At 43.9% G+C, this 19,790-nt stretch overlaps 1 protein-coding gene across 2 annotated transcripts; it reads left to right on the top strand.

Moving 5' to 3' along the window:
• The first annotated feature begins 339 nt into the window (after positions 1–339).
• On the top strand, positions 340–16,099 carry sf3b1 (splicing factor 3b, subunit 1). 2 transcript variants are annotated; one of them, XM_061053663.1, is made up of 24 exons: positions 340–485; positions 1,603–1,775; positions 1,948–2,049; positions 2,140–2,254; positions 5,400–5,479; positions 6,236–6,421; positions 6,529–6,991; positions 7,277–7,398; positions 7,502–7,699; positions 7,819–7,920; positions 8,797–8,976; positions 9,057–9,143; positions 9,548–9,818; positions 10,312–10,457; positions 10,749–10,895; positions 11,573–11,698; positions 12,529–12,750; positions 12,842–13,024; positions 13,108–13,219; positions 13,322–13,442; positions 13,532–13,663; positions 14,209–14,481; positions 14,562–14,778; positions 15,532–16,099. In XM_061053663.1, the coding sequence occupies exons 1-24, from the start codon at positions 458–460 to the stop codon at positions 15,688–15,690; spliced, it is 3,945 nt and encodes a 1,314-aa protein (XP_060909646.1). In that variant the 5' UTR covers positions 340–457; the 3' UTR covers positions 15,691–16,099. The 2 variants fall into 2 exon arrangements, with proteins under 2 accessions (XP_060909646.1, XP_060909647.1); XM_061053664.1 differs by lacking the exons at positions 340–485; positions 1,603–1,775; positions 1,948–2,049; positions 2,140–2,254 and adding an exon at positions 3,990–5,023.
• Positions 16,100–19,790: the final 3,691 nt, after the last annotated feature.

Below are 19,790 nucleotides of genomic sequence, written 5' to 3' on the forward strand. Positions count from 1 at the left end.
TGCATTCAATATTTATTTCTACTTATCACTAATACTCAAGTATTATCGTTGTGATCTCCTTTACGATTTCTCCTTTCTCTTTTTAAAGCTTCAAGCCACTTTTTGTTGTATCTATCTTATGTATGTGAATATTTTTGGTCCAGACCATAGACTACTGTATACATTTATTTTTTATTTTTTATATTTACAGTCCATTGTCCAGACCAGGAGCTGAGGAAATGTATTAGGCCTACAAAATGTCTCAAATGTCTGAATAAAACTGGATTAAAATAAAATCTATTTTATTTATTGTTTTAATTTTTTTAGTACAGCCTAATAAACTGTTTCACACTCCAGTCCAGTTATTGGCGGTGATCGGTGATACCAACCCCCAATAAACATCGACGAAGAAGAAGGAAAAGAAGGAAGTCTGGATTACCGCAGCTTCCGGTTGCAGAGTCGAACAACCAGCACCAAAATGGCGAAGATCGCCAAAACGCACGAAGGTAAAGAAATTATAAAAATAAATCTAATAACCAGTTTATTCTTCGTTTTTTGACTTAAATGTATGTCATAAAGGTGTTTAGTTTCTGTTGCAATGCCTGCAGCACGTAAGTATGTTGTTATTTAATGCTTAAATCCCCCTTTAAGCAGCAGGCCGCGATACGACGCAACGCGGCGACTCATAATGGCGCTGGTTCATAACGTTTACCAAGCGCCGTGGAAAATTAGCTTTGTCTTCTGGCGTTTCTCTGGTTTAATACATTCCATTTCAGAGCCAAAATCCGAAACGTATACAATTGAAATTCAAACAAACACTATAGTGTATCATTTTGTATTGATAACTTTAACTTACAAATGCGAAAATGTTCTCAAACTGCTAACCCAGTTAGCATTAGCTTCATTTACCACACACTCAGCTCGCTCAGTGTTTATTTTATTCTGTTGTGAGCTGTAGCTTAAGATTTAATTAATCTTTTTATACTGCCCAGAGGCGTGTCCGCACTTTTAATAAAAGGGATGGCCCAATTGTGGCCTAAAGTTTGAAGTGCGCACACACTACATGACATACATAAATATTAATTATTTACCCTTTCTGACGTCACTTGTCATATATACTTTACAACGCAGGATAACAGAAACATATAAATCATGTTACCGTAATTAATGACATAAAAAGATGAAGTATGTTCAAAGTCACAATTTACTGAAACACTGTTACTTTGCAACGATATCAGTACATCTGTATCATGAGACTGATGTTTGAAACAACGTAATCTATTCCAATACAGATATTTGTTGCATGACTTCTTTTGGTCTAAGACTCACACAATTTGAGATGCACCGATCCACTTGTTTCTGTTGTGAGACGATTCAGATACATACGTCACTCCCCTGATCATCACTTTTCAACCCTTTATTTTATTTTACTTTTCTTATATTTTGTTCGTTAGAAAGCGACCTTAGGAGAAGACTCAGGCCTTAGGTGGGGTGTTTTTTGTATTCAACAATGTTAAGGTGGTAAAATCAGTGGTTGTTTGGCTTTTACTTTAATGTTTTGTGTGTTTTAACTCTAACACTATTTTAGGAGCAATGCTTGACTTTTAAACTTGCCTTGTCTAGATATTGAGGCCCAGATCCTGGAGATCCAGGGGATGAAGGCCACCCTGCTGGAGGAAGGAGATCAGGGAGTCGGCCTTGATTCGACTGGATTTTTTGACCAGGAGATCTATGGAGGAAGTGACAGTCGTTTTGCTGGATATGTCACATCTATTGCGGCAAATGAACAAGAGGAAGTAAGTATTTTGCTACTTGAGGTATCCATGCATTTAATTTTTTTTCTCCGTGCCATGTCACAGTTTTCGAGGGGCTTGATTGCTCCGCTTTGTCTGTTGCATACGAGCTAGGAGAGTCTTGCCGTCTTGGTGAGATTTGACTAGACTCCCTTTTCTCTCTCTCTCTCTTTAGGATGAAGAAGAAGATTCATCAACAAGCTTATTGGGACAGAAGAAGCCAGGGTACCATGCACCAGTGGCAATTCTCAATGCCATTCCTCAGCCAGACGAGCAAGTAAGTGTTTTTCTGGTTCTCTGTATCAGTTATTCTCTGTTTTGGATTAAGAAATGCTCTCACACTCTATATGCAATCCCTGTTTTGCAGTATGACCCATTTGCAGAGCATCGTCCTGCGAAGATCGCTGAGCGTGAAGATGAATACAAAGCACGACGCAGACAGATGATCATCTCTCCTGAGCGTCATGACCCTTTTGCAGACGGTAAATTTAGCTATTTTTTTATCTTCATTACACCTTCCCCATTTCCTACCCCCCTTTTCACGGCTCACTTTAATGTGACTCCCCCATGACTACCAATGGTTTTATGTCCATAGTTTTGCTGTTCAACCCTTCGACCACAATGCACTAGCTTGCCTCCCAGACTTGTTACCTTCCCTGTGGTCAATCCTTTGTGGTCCAAGAACATTTTGCTACTTCCATTGTACATCAACTTTGCAAAAACTGTTAGTGTGGGCTCGATTTATGTGGAATTTCTTGGTTTGGTAAATTCTAAATGTCATGATTGTAAAGTGAGAGATGAAAGTTTCTGGGTGTGTGCAGTAGGAAAAAAAAAAGGTCCCAGCACATCTTAGGGTTACCACACTTTTCAGTGGGAGAGGTGGTTAGGTGTTTCATGTTCAGAGGGGGGTAGTTCACCTAATAAACGTGGGTCGCAGATGGTTTGTGTGTGAGTCGAAGGGTTAACAATCCCATCTGAGCATCAGGCTAGACAATGACGGACAGTGCAGGGACTTCTTGACATAGACTGTCAGGAAAAGCGATTCAAACTTTGATGATTGGCTGTAGTATAATTAATCCACCTGGCAATTAACTTTGCTTCACCACGCTGAGATTAGAAACAGATAACCTGTTAGCTGTGAGTGACATTTTATGATCAGTGGAGAGAGCATTAGTTTTATAAAAACGTTATGGTTGGAAACTGAATACAGTCTCCTTGTCCCGATCTTTCTCATTCTCTGCAAAAAATCTGTTCTTAAGGTAGGCCTGGGCGATATGAAAAAAAAATCATGTTAAAAATGTTCATATGAGTCGATATCGATAATTATCATGATAAATGTCACAACATTATATCTATCAAATTGAAAGTCTGATTTTTGCTTTTGAGTGAAAGTTGAAGAAACTAGATGGTTTATTGTGATTCAATTATTATTTATTGTCCAACCATTATAAACAATACTTGAACAGAGGAACATGTAAGCATCGTAGGCTCAGTACACGGAGCTTGAAAACGCTGATATGACAGTTTCCTGCTGGGCAGTAACACTTTGCCTACTGGACAACTGCTTGCTGAGAGTCCACTAACACTCGTATGGGACGTTTGGTCATTTCTTTCCTTCGCTGTGTTCTAACGGGTCATATTGTTTCAAACAGTGGAAAAGGTTTGTGGTGTTGCCCGTTTTAGCTGCACTTGTCTTCGGCACAGTTTACAGAGCACGTTACTCTGTATTTTGCCGGACTGTTAATATACAAAATACCTCCGGAGCGGCATTTCTTGTCGTCATGGCGACGATGTTTTCTCCTGCTTTCGGCTATGTTTCCATTCCGCTCCAAACGTCTGTAAGCCCGCCCACCCATATCCCTGTGATATGATTGGCTGTTTTTTCATCTTTTTCTTCTGTTTAATGTTGGGTGGCAACTACCATTTAATGTGCATTAGCCCCCCCCCCCCCCCCCCCCCCCGTGTTTGGGTGGTGTAATTACAGGCTTAATTTATCAAACTTTCACTAAAATCGCATATTTATATCGCGAAAATTATCGTTATCGAATTATCGCCCAGACCTATTTTTAGTAGCTTAACTTGCACTGCACATCTACCTGTAACTATGCAGGTCCTCGGGCCTCAGCGCAGAGTACGACGATGAAATAATATCTTTAAAGGTAAAGCTTCCTAAGATTACAGGATCGCCTATTGAGGCTGTGTTACAGCTGATTATACATCAACGTCCACATAAATTGTATCTTAAGTCTTGAAGACTGGGCGCCGTTAGAGCAAACAGACAACAAACAGGGCCAGTTAGTTTTATCTCTCTCTCCATTGATATCACATCTTCACTCCCCCCGACAACGTGAGCTAAAGATGACCTGAGTGTATCAGGCCTGGTCTAGTTAGGGCTTATCTGAAGCCTGCATGTAGAGAGAGCTCTTTGTACAAAGTTGTTGTGTAAATATATTTTTATTTTACAACTCTCTCTGTAAAATAGAAATATGTTATCAAGAAAAATTGTGTACAACAATACCACAGGCCCATACTAACTGTCCTTAATTTCTCTCCTACAGCAGTACTGCTTTGCCAGTCCTGTACTGCACTCTGTTAAGGGTGCAGCAACTCATCCTGTGTAGGTTATGGGGATCACAGAGATCTGTGCACTTGTCAGTTTGGTCAGGGTCCACTGGCTGCTTGTTTGAGGGGAATCAGATGCAGCCCTGCTACAACAAACCTCAACCCCACCCCCTTATAAGAGCCTGTATTTATTTGGCTTTAAAATAAGTCAAATTCACGAGGCATTCACTTTGAATATTTACCTCCAAATATTTTCTCTACATACTTTTTTTAAGCATCTAGCTTTTCCCTGAAAGTCAAGATCTAAACATGAGATGATGGAAGAATAATAATCAGCCTGGTTCTGGCATCATGTTAAAGAGATATATCTTCATTTAAATGCCAAATATTTACTTTTGTATTTTAGTAATGTCATTCTTAGCCTGGAAATCTTGACTTTTATTCTGATCTGCTAGTGTAAATACAGGGGGAGTCTAGACCACAGGGTCACATATTATTGTTATGTCCCAAGAAGATGCTTCTGTTTTTTTTTTTTTTGAGTGCAATGAATCAATGCAACACAGGTGGTATACTGTTGTGTGTGAGTTCAAACCCTTTTCCAAAGTGTTACTAATGGTAAAGAGAAATTTTCTAGGCTTCTTTTCTGCCGGTTGAAGTCTGACTGCAGATGGACCCTTGGCACTGAAAGTGTACGTATTCTGAAGAGCACAGCCCAGGACCCCTGCATCAGTGATGGCTATAACTTCTATACCAATTAAAAGAAAGCACCACAAACTCAGCTCTTCTCTCTATGTATCTGCTTGTTTTTCATTAGAATGCTATGACTGTATGTAAGAAAGACAAATGTATTATTTGTATGTAATTTAGAAGGACTTTGTTTTGTGAATCAGCTCTTTCTTTAGACAAACAAACAAACAGGAATGTAAGTTAATCTGTTGGTAAAAAGAAAAACAAAGCGTCAGGGTTAGCTGGCTGTGTTTGTGCTTGCTGTGTTTGTATTAAGTGGGGTCCCTGGAGTGTAAACTGATGAGTGTCCTCTGTTCTTGTTGGTGCTCTTTCGCGCAGGGGGCAAAACGCCGGACCCCAAGATGCAGATCAGGTCGTACGTGGACGTCATGTTGGAGCAAAACCTGTCCAAAGAGGAGGTGAGTGTCTACTAGGGGTGGGCAGCAAACCAGCATCAATAACGTATTACGTTCTGCCACGGCATGGATTTATCACCACTGTTGGTGTTTGGTTGAAGCACACACATGAGGCAACACTGATTGAGCAACCTAGCAGCTACAGTGGTGGGTAAAGTTAATGAGTGATTAGTGACAGTCTATGGCTCTATTAAATCCCCCGGTCTTCTTTCACTCTGACAATCTGAGCAGAGCCAGCACTCCCTGACCAAAGTTCAGGAAATGTTAATGTTCACAATGAAAGTAAATTGAGTCAGTGCGATCAGGTAAATGTTGATTCTCCCGCTCAAAGTGTGAGCAAATAACAACATTAAGAGTGTGTGTTCACCTGCAGCATGTGTCTTTGTCTGTGGCCTCTGACACAGGCTATGTGCTGGAATGGATTTACATCTCCATTACAACAGGTCCACCTGCTTAAAGGTCTGCTTAATCTGCTGAGGTTGTGACTCGTGGTCACAGGTTTGGCTTTAAATTCCAAAACTGTCAACAGTGTTTTTGTAAATCTCCGCCAACTAGCCCTGCTAAAGCTTAGAAGATAAACACATTCTATTGCATACAAATCTTTCACAATAAAAGTCCTCACTTTTTAAGGTTTTAATACTGAAACATCATGGTATAAAACCAATACCACAAATATAAAATACTAGAACTTCGTCTGTACCCTGTTTGTAAGTTTCTCTGTATTCAGTTTATCCTAATGCTCACGCTGTCGGTTTGCAGAGGGAGATTCGTCTGCAGCTGGCAGAGAAGGCCAAATCTGGGGACCTGAAAGTGGTCAACGGTTCCGCTGCAAGCCAAGCTGCCGCAAAACGTAAGCGTCGCTGGGACCAGACAGCGGACCAAACCCCGACTAATACTACACCTAAAAAGATGTCCAGCTGGGACCAGGCAGACAACGCGTCTGAGGTGAGACACGGAAGCTTCAGACTCTGGATGTTTATGTGCCAGACAAAGAATATAAATGTTGTGTTTGAAGGTTGTCTCACTCGTGTTTTTGATTTCTACCTGTGTAGACTCCAGGACACACCCCTGCACACACACCTTCAAACAGCCGATGGGACGAAACCCCCGGCCGCGCTAAAGGCAGTGAAACCCCTGGAGCCACCCCGAGTACACGCATGTGGGACCCCACCCCCAGCCACACACCTGCCGGTGCTGCCACTCCTGGCAGGGACACACCAGGCCATGCTACACCCGGACACGGTGGAGCCACAGGAAGCGTCCGCAAGAACCGCTGGGATGAGACACCAAAGACGGAAAGAGAGACCCCGGGACACGGGAGCGGCTGGGCTGAAACGCCACGCACGGACAGAGGAGACGAGTCGGTGGGCGAGACTCCGACTCCAGGGGCCAGTAAGAGAAAGTCTCGGTGGGATGAAACTCCTGCGAGTCAGATGGGATCCTCAACGCCACTTATGACCCCGGGAAAAACTCCGATAGGAACGCCAGCTATGAACATGGCCACCCCAACACCAGGTGAAGAAGACCTTCATGTTTTTATTTTATTTTATGTGCATCCTCTGTGGGGTCTTTGTCTCTTCCTCATATGACATCTTTAGTTTCAGCAGGGGAATTTATCAACTGAAGTAACCAATAAATTTTCAAATGATTGCTCTCGTTTTATTTCCTTAACAGCCATGTTTAGTATTAGAGGACCAGAGAAAATAAAAATCTTATCTGTACACTAATGAAAGAAAATCTTAGCCCTTCATGTCTTCTTTCAGTATTTAAAAATAATCTTGCTCCTCTGTTTCCCCTCAGGTCATCTGATGAGCATGACCCCAGAGCAGCTGCAGGCGTGGAGGTGGGAGAGAGAAATCGACGAGAGGAACCGCCCTCTCACAGACGAGGAGCTTGACGCCATGTTTCCAGAGGGATACAAGGTCTGTGCCTAATTTTTGTTTGATTTATTTCCCCAGTTTACAAAATCATAGGAAGGTTTCATTCAATAAAATAGTGCTGACAGTTCAACTTCCTCCCCATCAGGTCTTGCCTCCACCCGCAGGCTACGTGCCGATCCGAACTCCGGCTCGTAAGCTCTCAGCCACTCCCACTCCTATCGGCGGCATGACAGGCTTCCACATGCAGGTCGAGGACCGCACCACCAAACAGATGAACGACCAGCCTTCAGGAAACCTCCCCTTCCTCAAACCTGACGACATCCAGTATTTTGACAAGCTGTTGGTGAGTCACGTCTCTGCGTACATCACATGTAAAAACGCCGTAAAGATCAACAGCCAGAAGTTTGTCCTGTCTGAAGGTCAACATTTAATAATGTCTGACTGTGTGTTTCTGTGCGACAGGTCGAGGTGGATGAGTCCACGCTGAGCCCCGAGGAGCAGAAAGAGAGGAAGATCATGAAGCTGCTGCTGAAGATAAAAAATGGGACGCCACCCATGAGGAAGGTGTGTAGCAGTCGTTACTTCAAAAACCTCAACACACGTCCAAGAGTTTTGCCACTGACAGGCTCAGGTTGCCTCAACAAAATTACAGCATGGACTCTTACAGGAGGAGACCTTTTTTAAATATGATTTATTCATTGTTTGGTCAGATATAGCCACTGCATCTCCCCTTAAAGGCACCAGACTTCATGTACATAGAGATATTTGACCTTGTTGAAAATGGGAGTAGCTGGTCTACTGCTGCAGTGATCGGTGGTTACATCCAAATCGGCCAACAATAACAAACTAAAGCTGTTTTCACACGTGCACTCCTGATAATTACTAGATAACTTCAGGAGGACTGCCCCTGAAATCTTCCTTGTGGTTGTTCACACATGCTCCTCACAGCGAGACACTATCCCTGTCAGACTAGAGCAGGGGGCGCTGTAATGAGAATATGTGTCTTTCTATCAATGCTGCGTGTAGTTCAACAGAATCACAATCTGAACTAAAGAGTAGAGAAGAACATACTGGAGAACAGGAAACATAATGCACTTGCTCGAGGTGAATTTGAGAAACACTGACTCTTAAAATATTCATAACTCCTGATGAACTCCTCCTGTCCATTTCTTCACATGCCATAATCGTTCCTCGTAGCAACATTAAGCTCAGACGGTTCCCTCATTGCAAGATCCACACCCAGCACTCAGCCTGAATGTGGCTACAGTGTGAATATTTGCTTGCTAAAGAATCTCCTGCTGCTCTCAGTAGAGGTCTCAGTGTAGACCGCCATGATCTGCTGAGAGCAGCGGACAGACAATTATCACATCCTCTGACACTTACAGATGATGTCATTAAATGTGATCTAAAACGCGTCCCTGACTGTCTTTCTGTCTCCAGGCTGCTCTGCGTCAAATCACAGATAAGGCTCGTGAGTTCGGAGCAGGACCCCTCTTCAACCAGATCCTGCCTCTACTGATGTCGCCAACTCTGGAGGACCAGGAGCGTCATCTGCTGGTTAAAGTCATTGACCGCATTCTCTACAAACTGGACGACCTGGTTCGACCATACGTACACAAGGTAGGCTCCGTGTGAAAGCACTTCATTCAACAGACTGAGCCCGATGAACTCACTAACTCGCCCATGTTTTATGCGCTCAGATTCTGGTGGTGATCGAGCCGCTGCTGATCGATGAGGACTACTACGCCCGAGTGGAAGGCAGAGAGATCATCTCTAACTTGGCAAAGGTAATGTCGAAAAACACTTTTGAATTCACTTCCTGCGAACTATTCTCGCCTGTTCAACCTTTCCGTGGTCAGATCAGGGCTAGTCGTTCGCTAGAGTAACACCAACACGAGAGCTAGCAGACCTGACTTCCCTGTCCCGTCTGTTCTCACCCTGCACCCGTTGGTTACAATCAGATTTTTAACGGTTGCTTTCATAGGTATTGATTATTTATATTGTTCTCAACCCAGACTTGTGGGAAATGGTTATTCATAACAACTCATGATGCCTCACCTGCAGATTGTATGTAAATAGCAGAAGACATTTTCTATTTGCCAGTTAAAGATCCTTCAAATGTTATGCAGATGTTTTTCTCTCATAGTGATGTCTCAAATGTTTGACATGTGTCTTACTCCCGTCCACTCAGGCTGCAGGTTTGGCTACAATGATCTCCACGATGCGACCTGATATCGACAACATGGACGAGTATGTGAGAAACACCACAGCCCGAGCCTTTGCCGTGGTGGCGTCCGCTCTCGGTATTCCCTCCCTCCTGCCTTTCCTCAAAGCAGTGTGCAAAAGTAAGAAGTCCTGGCAGGCTCGGCACACAGGCATCAAGATCGTGCAGCAGATCGCCATCCTGATGGGCTGCGCCATTCTGCCCCACCTCCGCAGCTTGGTGGAGATTATTGAACACGGTCAGTCATGGTCACAATTACACAAATCTGTCAAGTCCAACTTTTTTATTCTAATGAATTGAGGCAGGGTTATCACTTAGAGAACAATGGAGATTTTACTAATTTTGCTCTTGAACTGGGTTATGCTTAATCGTGCGGCCTCAGTGAGAAGTTTAAAACTAACTATCATCTCTAACTTGGCAAAGGTAAAGTCGAACACTTTTTAATTCACTTCCTGCGAACTATTCTCGCCTGTTCAACCTATCCATGGTCAGATCAGGGCTAGTCGTTCGCTAGAGTAACACCAACACGAGAGCTAGCAGACCTGACATCCCTGTCTGGTCTGTTCTCACCCTGCACCCGTTGGTTACAATCAGATTTTTAACTGTTGCTTTCATAGGTATTGATTATTTCTACTGTTCTAAAAAATGGATAAAACAGACGGCAAGTCTTCAGATAGACTTGTATTTTAGTTGAAGCGCTGACTGTTTCTGTTGTTTGCGTGGTTCTGCAGGTCTGGTGGACGAGCAGCAGAAGGTCAGGACCATCAGCGCTCTGGCTATAGCTGCTCTGGCCGAGGCTGCAACTCCGTACGGTATCGAATCCTTTGATTCTGTCCTCAAGCCGCTGTGGAAGGGTATCAGACAGCACAGAGGAAAGGTGAGAAACCAGTTTGGATAACATAGAAAAATAACTGTGGTTTGTTGTATTACTGAATGGTGTTTCATGCAAGATCCACACCCAGCACTGAGCCTGTATGTGGCTGCAGTGTGAATATTTACTTGCTATAAAGTCTCCTTTGAGGGGCTGCTGCTGTCAGCAGAGGTCAGAAAGAAAGACGTTAAAAACTCTGCTGAGAGCATCAGACAAATAACATTTATCATCGAGTTCTACAAGGCATAGGATCTGTGAGTTTGTATTCACTCTTTATTTCTTTGCATTCGTCACCAGGGTCTGGCTGCTTTCCTGAAAGCTATCGGCTACCTGATCCCCCTGATGGACGCCGAGTACGCAAACTACTACACCAGAGAGGTGATGCTGATCCTCATCAGAGAGTTCCAGTCCCCCGACGAGGAGATGAAGAAGATTGTACTTAAGGTAAAAACATAGGAAGGAAATGTTGTTCCCAAAAAAGTTCAGGGCCCCGCATCCACCTAGCGGTTTTTTTCTGTGCACAGAGAATAAATTGCAACACGTCAGTCCTGTCTCTACGACAACAGTCTGTTAACATGACTGATCCTGCTCTGTTTTTTTTTACATTGTTTATTTCCCCGAGGAGGACGTGGGTACAATACACGATCCACAGGAGGCTAAAATACAGGGAATATCAAACTTTACAAAGGGCGCTGATGACGTCAGCAGCGCCTTTCTGAAAAGTTAAAAGATTGTCAACTCGGAAGCGCTCGTAGCAGCTGCACAAAAAAGGCGGTGAGCACCGCAAAAAGACGATGAGCACTGCACTTTTTGTCTGGGCAACCTTCTGCTACTGCAAACGCTCTCTGCTCATTGAAAACAATTGAAAAAATACTTCGGCCCATATTCGACTGTTGAATGACTGCAGCGTGGTCAATCAGGGCTTGTAGTTCACTAGATAAACAAAAACATGAGCACTGGCAGAGCGACATTAGTGTCCGCTCAAACCTGCACACGTTGGTTACATTTCCAAAACGCTTAATGTTTTATTTTTTACGTATCAGCTGTTAAGGAAACCAAAGAAACCCGGATGTTCTTATCAACTCGTCTGACCTGTACTTGTCCTGTTTTGTGTCTCACAGGTGGTGAAGCAGTGTTGTGGCACTGATGGTGTTGAAGCAAACTACATAAAGACTGAGATCCTGCCCCCCTTCTTCAAGCACTTCTGGCAGCACAGGATGGCTCTGGACAGACGCAACTACAGACAGGTTAGAAAAACACAAACAGGAGATCATAGTCCAGTACATTTTAAAGTACTGAGCTGCCTCGGCTGCAAAATATGAAGCTGAGATTTGCATGTTCTTTTTTTTTTTTCAAAAATGTCTCAAACCTGTCTCAAGTCAAGTCTAACAGCATCATTGTGTCAGTGCCACTAAATCGACCTTGTTGCATAAACTCCCTTTAGTGCGTTCCTAAGCTCGGGCTCATTTAGGAGTTTCCTAAAGGCCTCTTAAATCGTCTACTTTGCTTAGACTTTACAGTAGCAGTGTACATTACATACGCACATGATCACAAACAGAAAGATTTGCACAGAAAAACAGCTTGAACCTCTTTCCCTCTAATGCGTGATTAACAGAGTGTAAAAACAGAATTTCCCCTTGCGGGGATCAATAAAGTTAATCTTAATACAGATGGTATTTTATTAACCACTGTGACTCATTTTACAGTAACTCACAGACACCAAAATGACCTTCATGTTATCAGCTGATTATGCTCACTTTCTCCCCTGCGAACTATTCTCGCCTGTTCAACCTTTCCATGGTCAGATCAGGGCTAGTCGTTCGCTAGAGTAACACCAACATGAGAGCTAGCAGACCTGACATCCCTGTCCCATCTGTTCTCACCCTGCACCCGTTGGTTACAGAGACATATATTTTCATGACACAAAACATGCATGCATTGAAACCCACTTAATTCAAATATTTAAGCAATGATTCTTAGCCCATTTGTGTTAACGAAAGATGGTTTGTTTATGTTTGAAAGCACACTCATGGGAAGGTTGTCTAACACATTTTTGATGAATCTATCTTCTGTATAGTTGGTGGACACCACGGTCGAGCTGGCCAACAAGGTGGGAGCAGCAGAGATCATTTCTCGTATCGTTGATGACCTGAAAGATGAGGCTGAGCAGTACAGAAAGATGGTGATGGAAACCATTGAGAAAATCATGGGAAACCTGGGCGCAGCCGACATCGACCACAAGCTGGAGGAGCAGCTGATCGACGGTATCCTGTATGCCTTCCAGGAGCAGACGACAGAGGTGAGAGGATCGATACTGACCGGTTTAATCCAGTCTATCTACAGAGCTTCTCTTGACGGACTGTAACGTTCAAAACTTTCTGTTTCTGCAGGACTCTGTGATGCTGAATGGTTTCGGCACCGTGGTTAACGCCCTAGGGAAACGCGTGAAGCCCTACCTGCCTCAGATCTGCGGTACAGTGCTGTGGCGTCTGAACAACAAGTCTGCTAAAGTCCGTCAGCAGGCCGCTGATCTGATCTCACGTACAGCCGTGGTCATGAAGACCTGCCAGGAGGTAAAGGATGAAGAATTACACACGCTCAATTTTATTTTTTTACTTATTCAGAAATTAACGCATTCTTCTCTCTCTGTCTGCAGGAAAAGCTGATGGGTCACTTGGGTGTGGTGCTGTACGAGTACCTGGGAGAGGAATACCCCGAGGTGCTGGGAAGCATCCTTGGAGCGCTGAAGGCCATCGTTAATGTTATTGGTATGTCTCCCATGTCATTGTTCAAGTGATAAACCTGTGTTACGAGTCGTGCAGATTTACAGACATGTGAACAGCCGTTTGATAATTTTCCTTTCACTGCAGGTATGCACAAGATGACTCCACCTATCAAAGACCTGCTCCCTCGTCTGACCCCAATCCTGAAGAACAGACACGAGAAAGTGCAGGAGAACTGTATCGACCTGGTGGGCAGGATAGCCGACAGGTCAGTGGGATATAAAACCTCTTAGATATAAGTTTAATTACCCGCTATTCTTCTCCAGCCTTAAGTCTAACTTCCTGTTTGTGTTGTAGGGGTGCTGAGTACGTGTCGGCCAGAGAGTGGATGAGGATTTGTTTTGAACTGCTGGAGCTGCTGAAGGCTCACAAAAAGGCGATCCGCAGAGCTACTGTCAACACATTTGGTTACATCGCCAAAGCCATTGGGTGAGTCTCTTTGAGCTCTTCATGAAAAAACTAATTATTTTGATTTTATTGAATGTCTCTGCTCATGGTGTCTGCAGCTCTGATGCAGTATTCTGCAGTGATTCATTCGTTTATCTTTTTAGAGTGAAGTTTCATCCCTTAACAGCACAAGAAATTGTAGCAAATGCAGCATCTGAAATACTGTGATTAATTCTTTAAAAACTGCGTAATAGTAGAATAAGACGGCTCTCTACAATGTTTTGAATTTGGACTGCAGTACCCATTTTAAACACTAGGGGTCAGAGTTACATAATGCTTGTTTAACACAGACTAATTTGATGTGTGTGAACCTTATGGTCAAGCAAGCGTCCACCACAAAGTAGTTTTCTTGCTGCTCTTGAAACAACTAAAGGTTGACTAATTTCATCAGTGTTTCCCACACATAGACCCGCCAAGGTATCGTCTATCTACTTATTTAGGCCAACAAAGCCTGATGTCTGTTTTCTGACGACTCAAAACCTATTCCTGATTGGTAACCATCACTTGTCCCTCCTCCTTCCTCTCAGCCCTCACGATGTCTTAGCCACGCTTCTCAATAATCTGAAAGTCCAGGAGCGTCAGAACAGAGTCTGTACCACCGTGGCCATCGCCATCGTCGCTGAGACTTGCTCGCCGTTCACAGTGCTGCCGGCACTCATGAACGAATACCGTGTCCCAGAACTCAACGTGCAGAATGGCGTGCTGAAATCTCTCTCCTTCCTGTTTGAGTACATCGGAGAGATGGGCAAAGACTACATCTACGCCGTCACACCGCTGCTGGAGGATGCACTCATGGACAGGTAAGAAGGAGGCCTATCGCTTAGGTTGAACTTAAAGGTCATTTAATGTTTCCTGACCCCGTACTTGTGTCCTCCTGCAGAGACCTAGTCCATAGACAGACGGCGAGCGCGGTGGTCCAGCACATGTCATTGGGTGTCTACGGCTTCGGCTGTGAGGACTCTCTGAATCACTTGTTGAACTACGTTTGGCCCAACGTGTTTGAGACGTCACCTCATGTGATCCAGGCCGTCATGGGCGCTCTGGAGGGGCTGAGGGTCGCCATCGGACCCTGTCGCATGCTGCAATACTGCTTACAGGTAAGAACCAGGACTATACATTCATCAATGGTCATTAAGGCGGAGGGTGCAGGCTGTGAATGAGGCCGCCTAAACTAAAAAGAGCTGCAGGAAACACTGAGTTTCTGAAACAATCATCCATTATCTTTACTGTTTATCGTTTGGGGTTGTGGCGGGCTGGAGCCATTTCCGGCTGTCATTGGGTGAGAGGCGGAGTTACATCCTGGACTGACCAACAGCCAGTCACAGGGCTGACATACAGAGACAGATAACCAGCCACACTCACCTGCGGACAATTTAGCGTCACCAGTTAACCTAACGAGCATGTCTTTAGACTGTGGGTGGAAGCCGGAGTACCCGGAGAGAACCCACACATGCAAACTCCACACAGAGGCTCCTGTCAGACTGGGATTCAAACCAGGAACCTCCTCGCTGTCATTATTTGTAAAGCGCAAATTTCTAACAAGTATTATCTCAAGATGCTTTACAAAGAACAGGTAAAAGACCTTACTCACTGTTATGTTACAAAAGAAAAATGGGATAGGGGGAGATGGGATAAGATGCAGGAAGGATCCTGTTGTCCACACTTCCTTGCCGCAGAGATGGAGGTCGGAGCAGGCCGTCCATGAATGAGGATGATGGTTGGGGCTAGTAGTCAGGTGGTCGTTGGTTATGATCACCTCGCTGTAGGTTGATAATGAAAACATCGCTAACCCTAAAATATCAGACAGGTGAATAAATGGTGATTTAATAAGTTTTGCTCTTCATCTCCAGGGCCTGTTCCATCCGGCCAGGAAGGTGCGAGACGTTTACTGGAAGATCTACAACTCGATCTACATCGGCTCGCAGGACGCCCTCATCGCTCACTACCCGCAGGTCAACAACGACGAGAAGAACATCTACGTGCGCTACGAGCTCGAGTACTCTTTGTAAATACGATTTAATACCCTTAATTCTTTTCTCCTCCGCACTGTCGACTGAGTCAGGTTTTAGTTTTAGCTCATTCAGCCCTTTTTTGACGCCACCTTCCCCGACCCTGAAACGAAAACAGCATGAAAACTAGGAGAAACAAAAGAAAGGGACACTGTAGAGTCTGTATGTATTTTTTATTTTTACTGTTTTTTGAGTGTCTCTGCGAGGAAAGGCTGAGGTCACACTGACCTCCATTGAAGATTACCGAGCAGTCGTCATCACGATGTTTTAAATATTTGGATTATGTTTTTCTTTTTTGTGTTCAGATCAGCCTCATGCTCCCTTCACACACACACACCCCTCCCTCATTTCCTCTGTTCTCATTAGGTTGCTTTATTTAACCAAATAAAATGTTTGTGTATAAAAGTCACTTTCTGTGTATCAATGACTGATTCATTTATTATTCCCTTTCTATAACTTGGACTGTATTTATACCAATCAGTAACCCCAGGTGTTTAAAGATGAAGCTGATGCTGAAGTGTAAACTCATGCAGTACCTTGAGTGTCCACTAGAGGCTGGCTGCAGAAGCACAGGAAGTCACATACACACCCATTCTAAAAAGTCTGTTTTTACAGCAGAGATTAACATGTTTACAGCCTGGTTAAAAAAACCAAACAGGTCTGATTAGCTCATGTCTCGATCGACACACACTGTACGGGGGGGTGAATGTTTTGATGACTCATCAGTTTTGATTTGATGAAGGATGAAAGTTATTCACAATAAGGCGTGTAGCTGACCTGATTGACAGGCGGGCATGGTGTAACGGTTTGTCAGGAGGTTTATAACCCGCCTCAGCTCTCAGCCTGTCGTTAGGTTGACTGAAAGTTAGGCTGAGACAGCGGCCCTTTTTCAAACCGGTCACTACACCCAGTCCCTACCCACTACCCCTCCATTTGCGCGTCCTCGCGGAGGGTCCGCCATATTAAGTCCATCCCAAACCAATTAGTGGGGAGTGGTAGTGGGTTATAAAACCCTCCACCAGCGAGTGTGCACCGATGCCAACTTTCGGATCACGTGCAACACCTATTGTGTCTGGTCGTCATGGATGAAGCAATCTGTGAGTTCAAGTTCCTATAAAAACTGCTCCAACTAAGAGACATTTAATATCGTCATACAGACGTTAACAACTTCAAATGTGTACTGAGGATCAAATATGTTTATTTAAAGTGTTTTATATTTACAGGGACTGTCGCAAAAACAAAAGAATATTAAATCATGTTGCAGACAACTTTTCTCTGTTAATATTTATTTCTTATTTTTCTACTTTTGATGTCTTTGTGAAATCTCAATTCAACAACAAAAAATAAACCTTTTGCTGCTCTAAGGTTCAACAATATTATCCTTGCATTAATTTAGGACACCCTGTTCTATGACATTACAATAAATTAACTTAAATTATAAATTACAATAAACAATGTAGGCTCAATCTAATAGTTTTGTTATAAGTCTACACTAATATAACTAAAGAACAATAAGAATAATCTAGGCTACATAAATAGGCTATTTTTACAGAATGCATTACCTACAAACCTTCCCGTAAGATACCGCTGAGTAACCATGGTAACACACAGTTCCTGTTTCCACCTAAGAGAGGGAAGTTTTTCCCAAAGCCTGCCGCTGTATTTCTACCCTACACCTTGATGAAGGGGACTTCATTCGGCTGCGAGTGTGACTTCTAACGGAGTGCACTCTGTCACGGAGGGTGTAGGGTGTAGGGGTTGGTTTGAAAAAGAGCCAGCATTTCCAGCATGGAGACCGCCATCGATGGGACTCCAGCACCCCCTGCAGGAACGGACGGGTGATGACACTCAGGCTTCAAACTTGTCTTTGATTTCAACTGACGTACAAAGGTGTTTGTAAATGTTGATGGTTGAGTTACATAATGGTGATGAACGCTGGTCGGAGGGGCAACCTGGGACATTTCACCGCATGCTCCAACAGACTCTAAAAGCGCCACAGCCAACACAACCCCTAAAGTCCACAGATTCTTTGTGAACTGTTGTGTGTAAGGCTTATCATCCTGCAGAGACACAGCACACAGACGACGGGGGGGGGGGGGGGGGGGGGCTCTGCTGGGGGCCTCAGTCATGATGAAGTCATCGCTGGCGCTTGCATCACAGCGCTGGTCACATTCTGACATCACGGAGGAGGTGCAGACGAGGAGCTGGGTTTACTCTCGATTACATCAGGGTTTATGTTGGGGAATCCAGAGACACAACAAACTAAAACCTCATCAGCTCTTTTATGATTCGGCCCCAAGGTTTAAAATTTAGCACACATGCAGCAGACATGATGTTAAATCTTTATTGCACATTTCATGGATTAAACATCGAGCATGGTGTTGTTTTTCAACTTGTAAAAAAAAAAACATTATACCATCTGATGGTTGATAGTAGTAGTGTAGGTATGTTTCCTCTGATGCATTCTGGCATTAGATTTATTCAGCTTTAAGCCTTTTTATTTGGAAATGTTATTTCAACTGCAAACTCAGTTTTTGAACAGGAAGGTCAGGGGTTCGATTCCCAGCTCCTGCAGCCATTCGTCAAATGTGTCCTTGGGCAGGAACTCTAAGTGGCTCATGTGCTTCATCAGCAGTGTGTGAATGTGATGGTCACTTTACACAGCAGCTTCTACCATCAGTGTGTGAATGTGTAGGTGTGACCTGCGATGTGAAAGAGCTTTGAGAAGTCAGAAGACTAGAAAAGAAATGTACACGCTCAAGTCCATTTACCATCTGCAGGGTTTCTTATGAACTGCTTTTTTGTGTGTTTTTAATCTTAAAGTGGACAATGTTTAAAGAAGGGATACACAAATGAGTCTCCTGACTCCATCAGAGTCCATGTGAAAGCCCTCCCGAGTGTTCCAGTTGCCTCTCTCTGTCAAATGTCTGATGGATAAATTGGGAATTCACTTGCACTTAAAAAGAAAACCTCCTACACACATATGCATGAGCGCTCATAGACACACAAAGAAGAGAAGAACCTCCCCCACTCCATTCAACATGACTGCTGCTGCACAGCCGAGCGCTCTGACCCAGATTCTGCTGCCAGACTCGGGAACGAACGCAGTGTGTGTGTGTGTGTGTGTGTGTGTGTGTGTGTGTGTGTGTGTGTGTGTGTGTGTGTGTGTGTGTGTGTGTGTGTGTGTGTGTGTGTGTGTGTGTGAGGGGCTGCAGCGGAGGGATATTCCTAGGAAAGCCGAGGCATGTCTGTGCCTGTGTGTGTTTAATAGAAAGTTTCAGCCCTGTATGGTTGTTTCTGATCTTAAAAATGGAGCATTTCTTGGTCATATTTTCTCACCTTTGGTCAAGCGAAGCCTGACCCGGTCACATGCACACACTGTCAAGCTGCAGCAGTGTGTGAATTTGCTCCGAGGCTAATGTGTGAACTACATGCATTTGTCATGTGACGCTCGCGGCTCCGTTAGGCTGAACTAAACGCTTACATGCATGATGACGCTGACTCGTGCAGCGGGGTCAGGGTCAGTGTGCAAAAGAATGTGTGTCAAAGAAATTAAAGATAACCAGTGACAAAGTAAAGAATCATAAACACACTTACAGAAAATCATTTAAAGGGGACATATTATGAAAAATCCACTTCTACAGTGTTGTTGAACATATATTTGTGTTACCTGAGTGACTACTGACCCACAAAATGTGGAAAAAAAAGCCATCCAGTCCTTTGTTTGTGGTCTGCATAAGTCTTACAACACAGAGAAAAATGCTCTGTTTCAAATATCTCTCCTTGTGATGTCACAGTGGGATTCTGGTAAAAAAAAACAAAAAAAACCTTCCCCTCCCCTGGCATCTCCACTCATGCACTCCACCTCCAGCCTAGAACAAAACTTTTGAGCAGGTCCGCCATTTTTATTCTCGCTACAGAGGAGTGATGTCTACTGGGAAAACTCAGGGGGGCTCATTGCATTTAAAGAGACACACACACCAAAACGGAGCGTTCTGATAGAGCTGGTTTATACAGGGTCACAAACCTCCTCTGGTGCTTGATTCATGTTATATTTTGACCAAAGCACAGCGCAGATGTTTCATTTAGACCACAAGGGA

Source organism: Labrus mixtus, chromosome 13 (genome assembly GCF_963584025.1).
Source record: "Labrus mixtus chromosome 13, fLabMix1.1, whole genome shotgun sequence".
Lineage (NCBI taxonomy): Eukaryota > Metazoa > Chordata > Actinopteri > Labriformes > Labridae > Labrus > Labrus mixtus.

Excerpts from the sequence above, each read along its gene's own strand:
- sf3b1 (XM_061053663.1), top strand. The coding sequence starts at position 458 with ATGGCGAAGATCGCCAAAACGCACGAAG. Across the intron at positions 6,992-7,276 it reads CATGGCCACCCCAACACCAG|GTCATCTGATGAGCATGACC; the intron begins GTGAAGAAGACC and ends GTTTCCCCTCAG. Across the intron at positions 14,482-14,561 it reads GAGGATGCACTCATGGACAG|AGACCTAGTCCATAGACAGA; the intron begins GTAAGAAGGAGG and ends GTCCTCCTGCAG.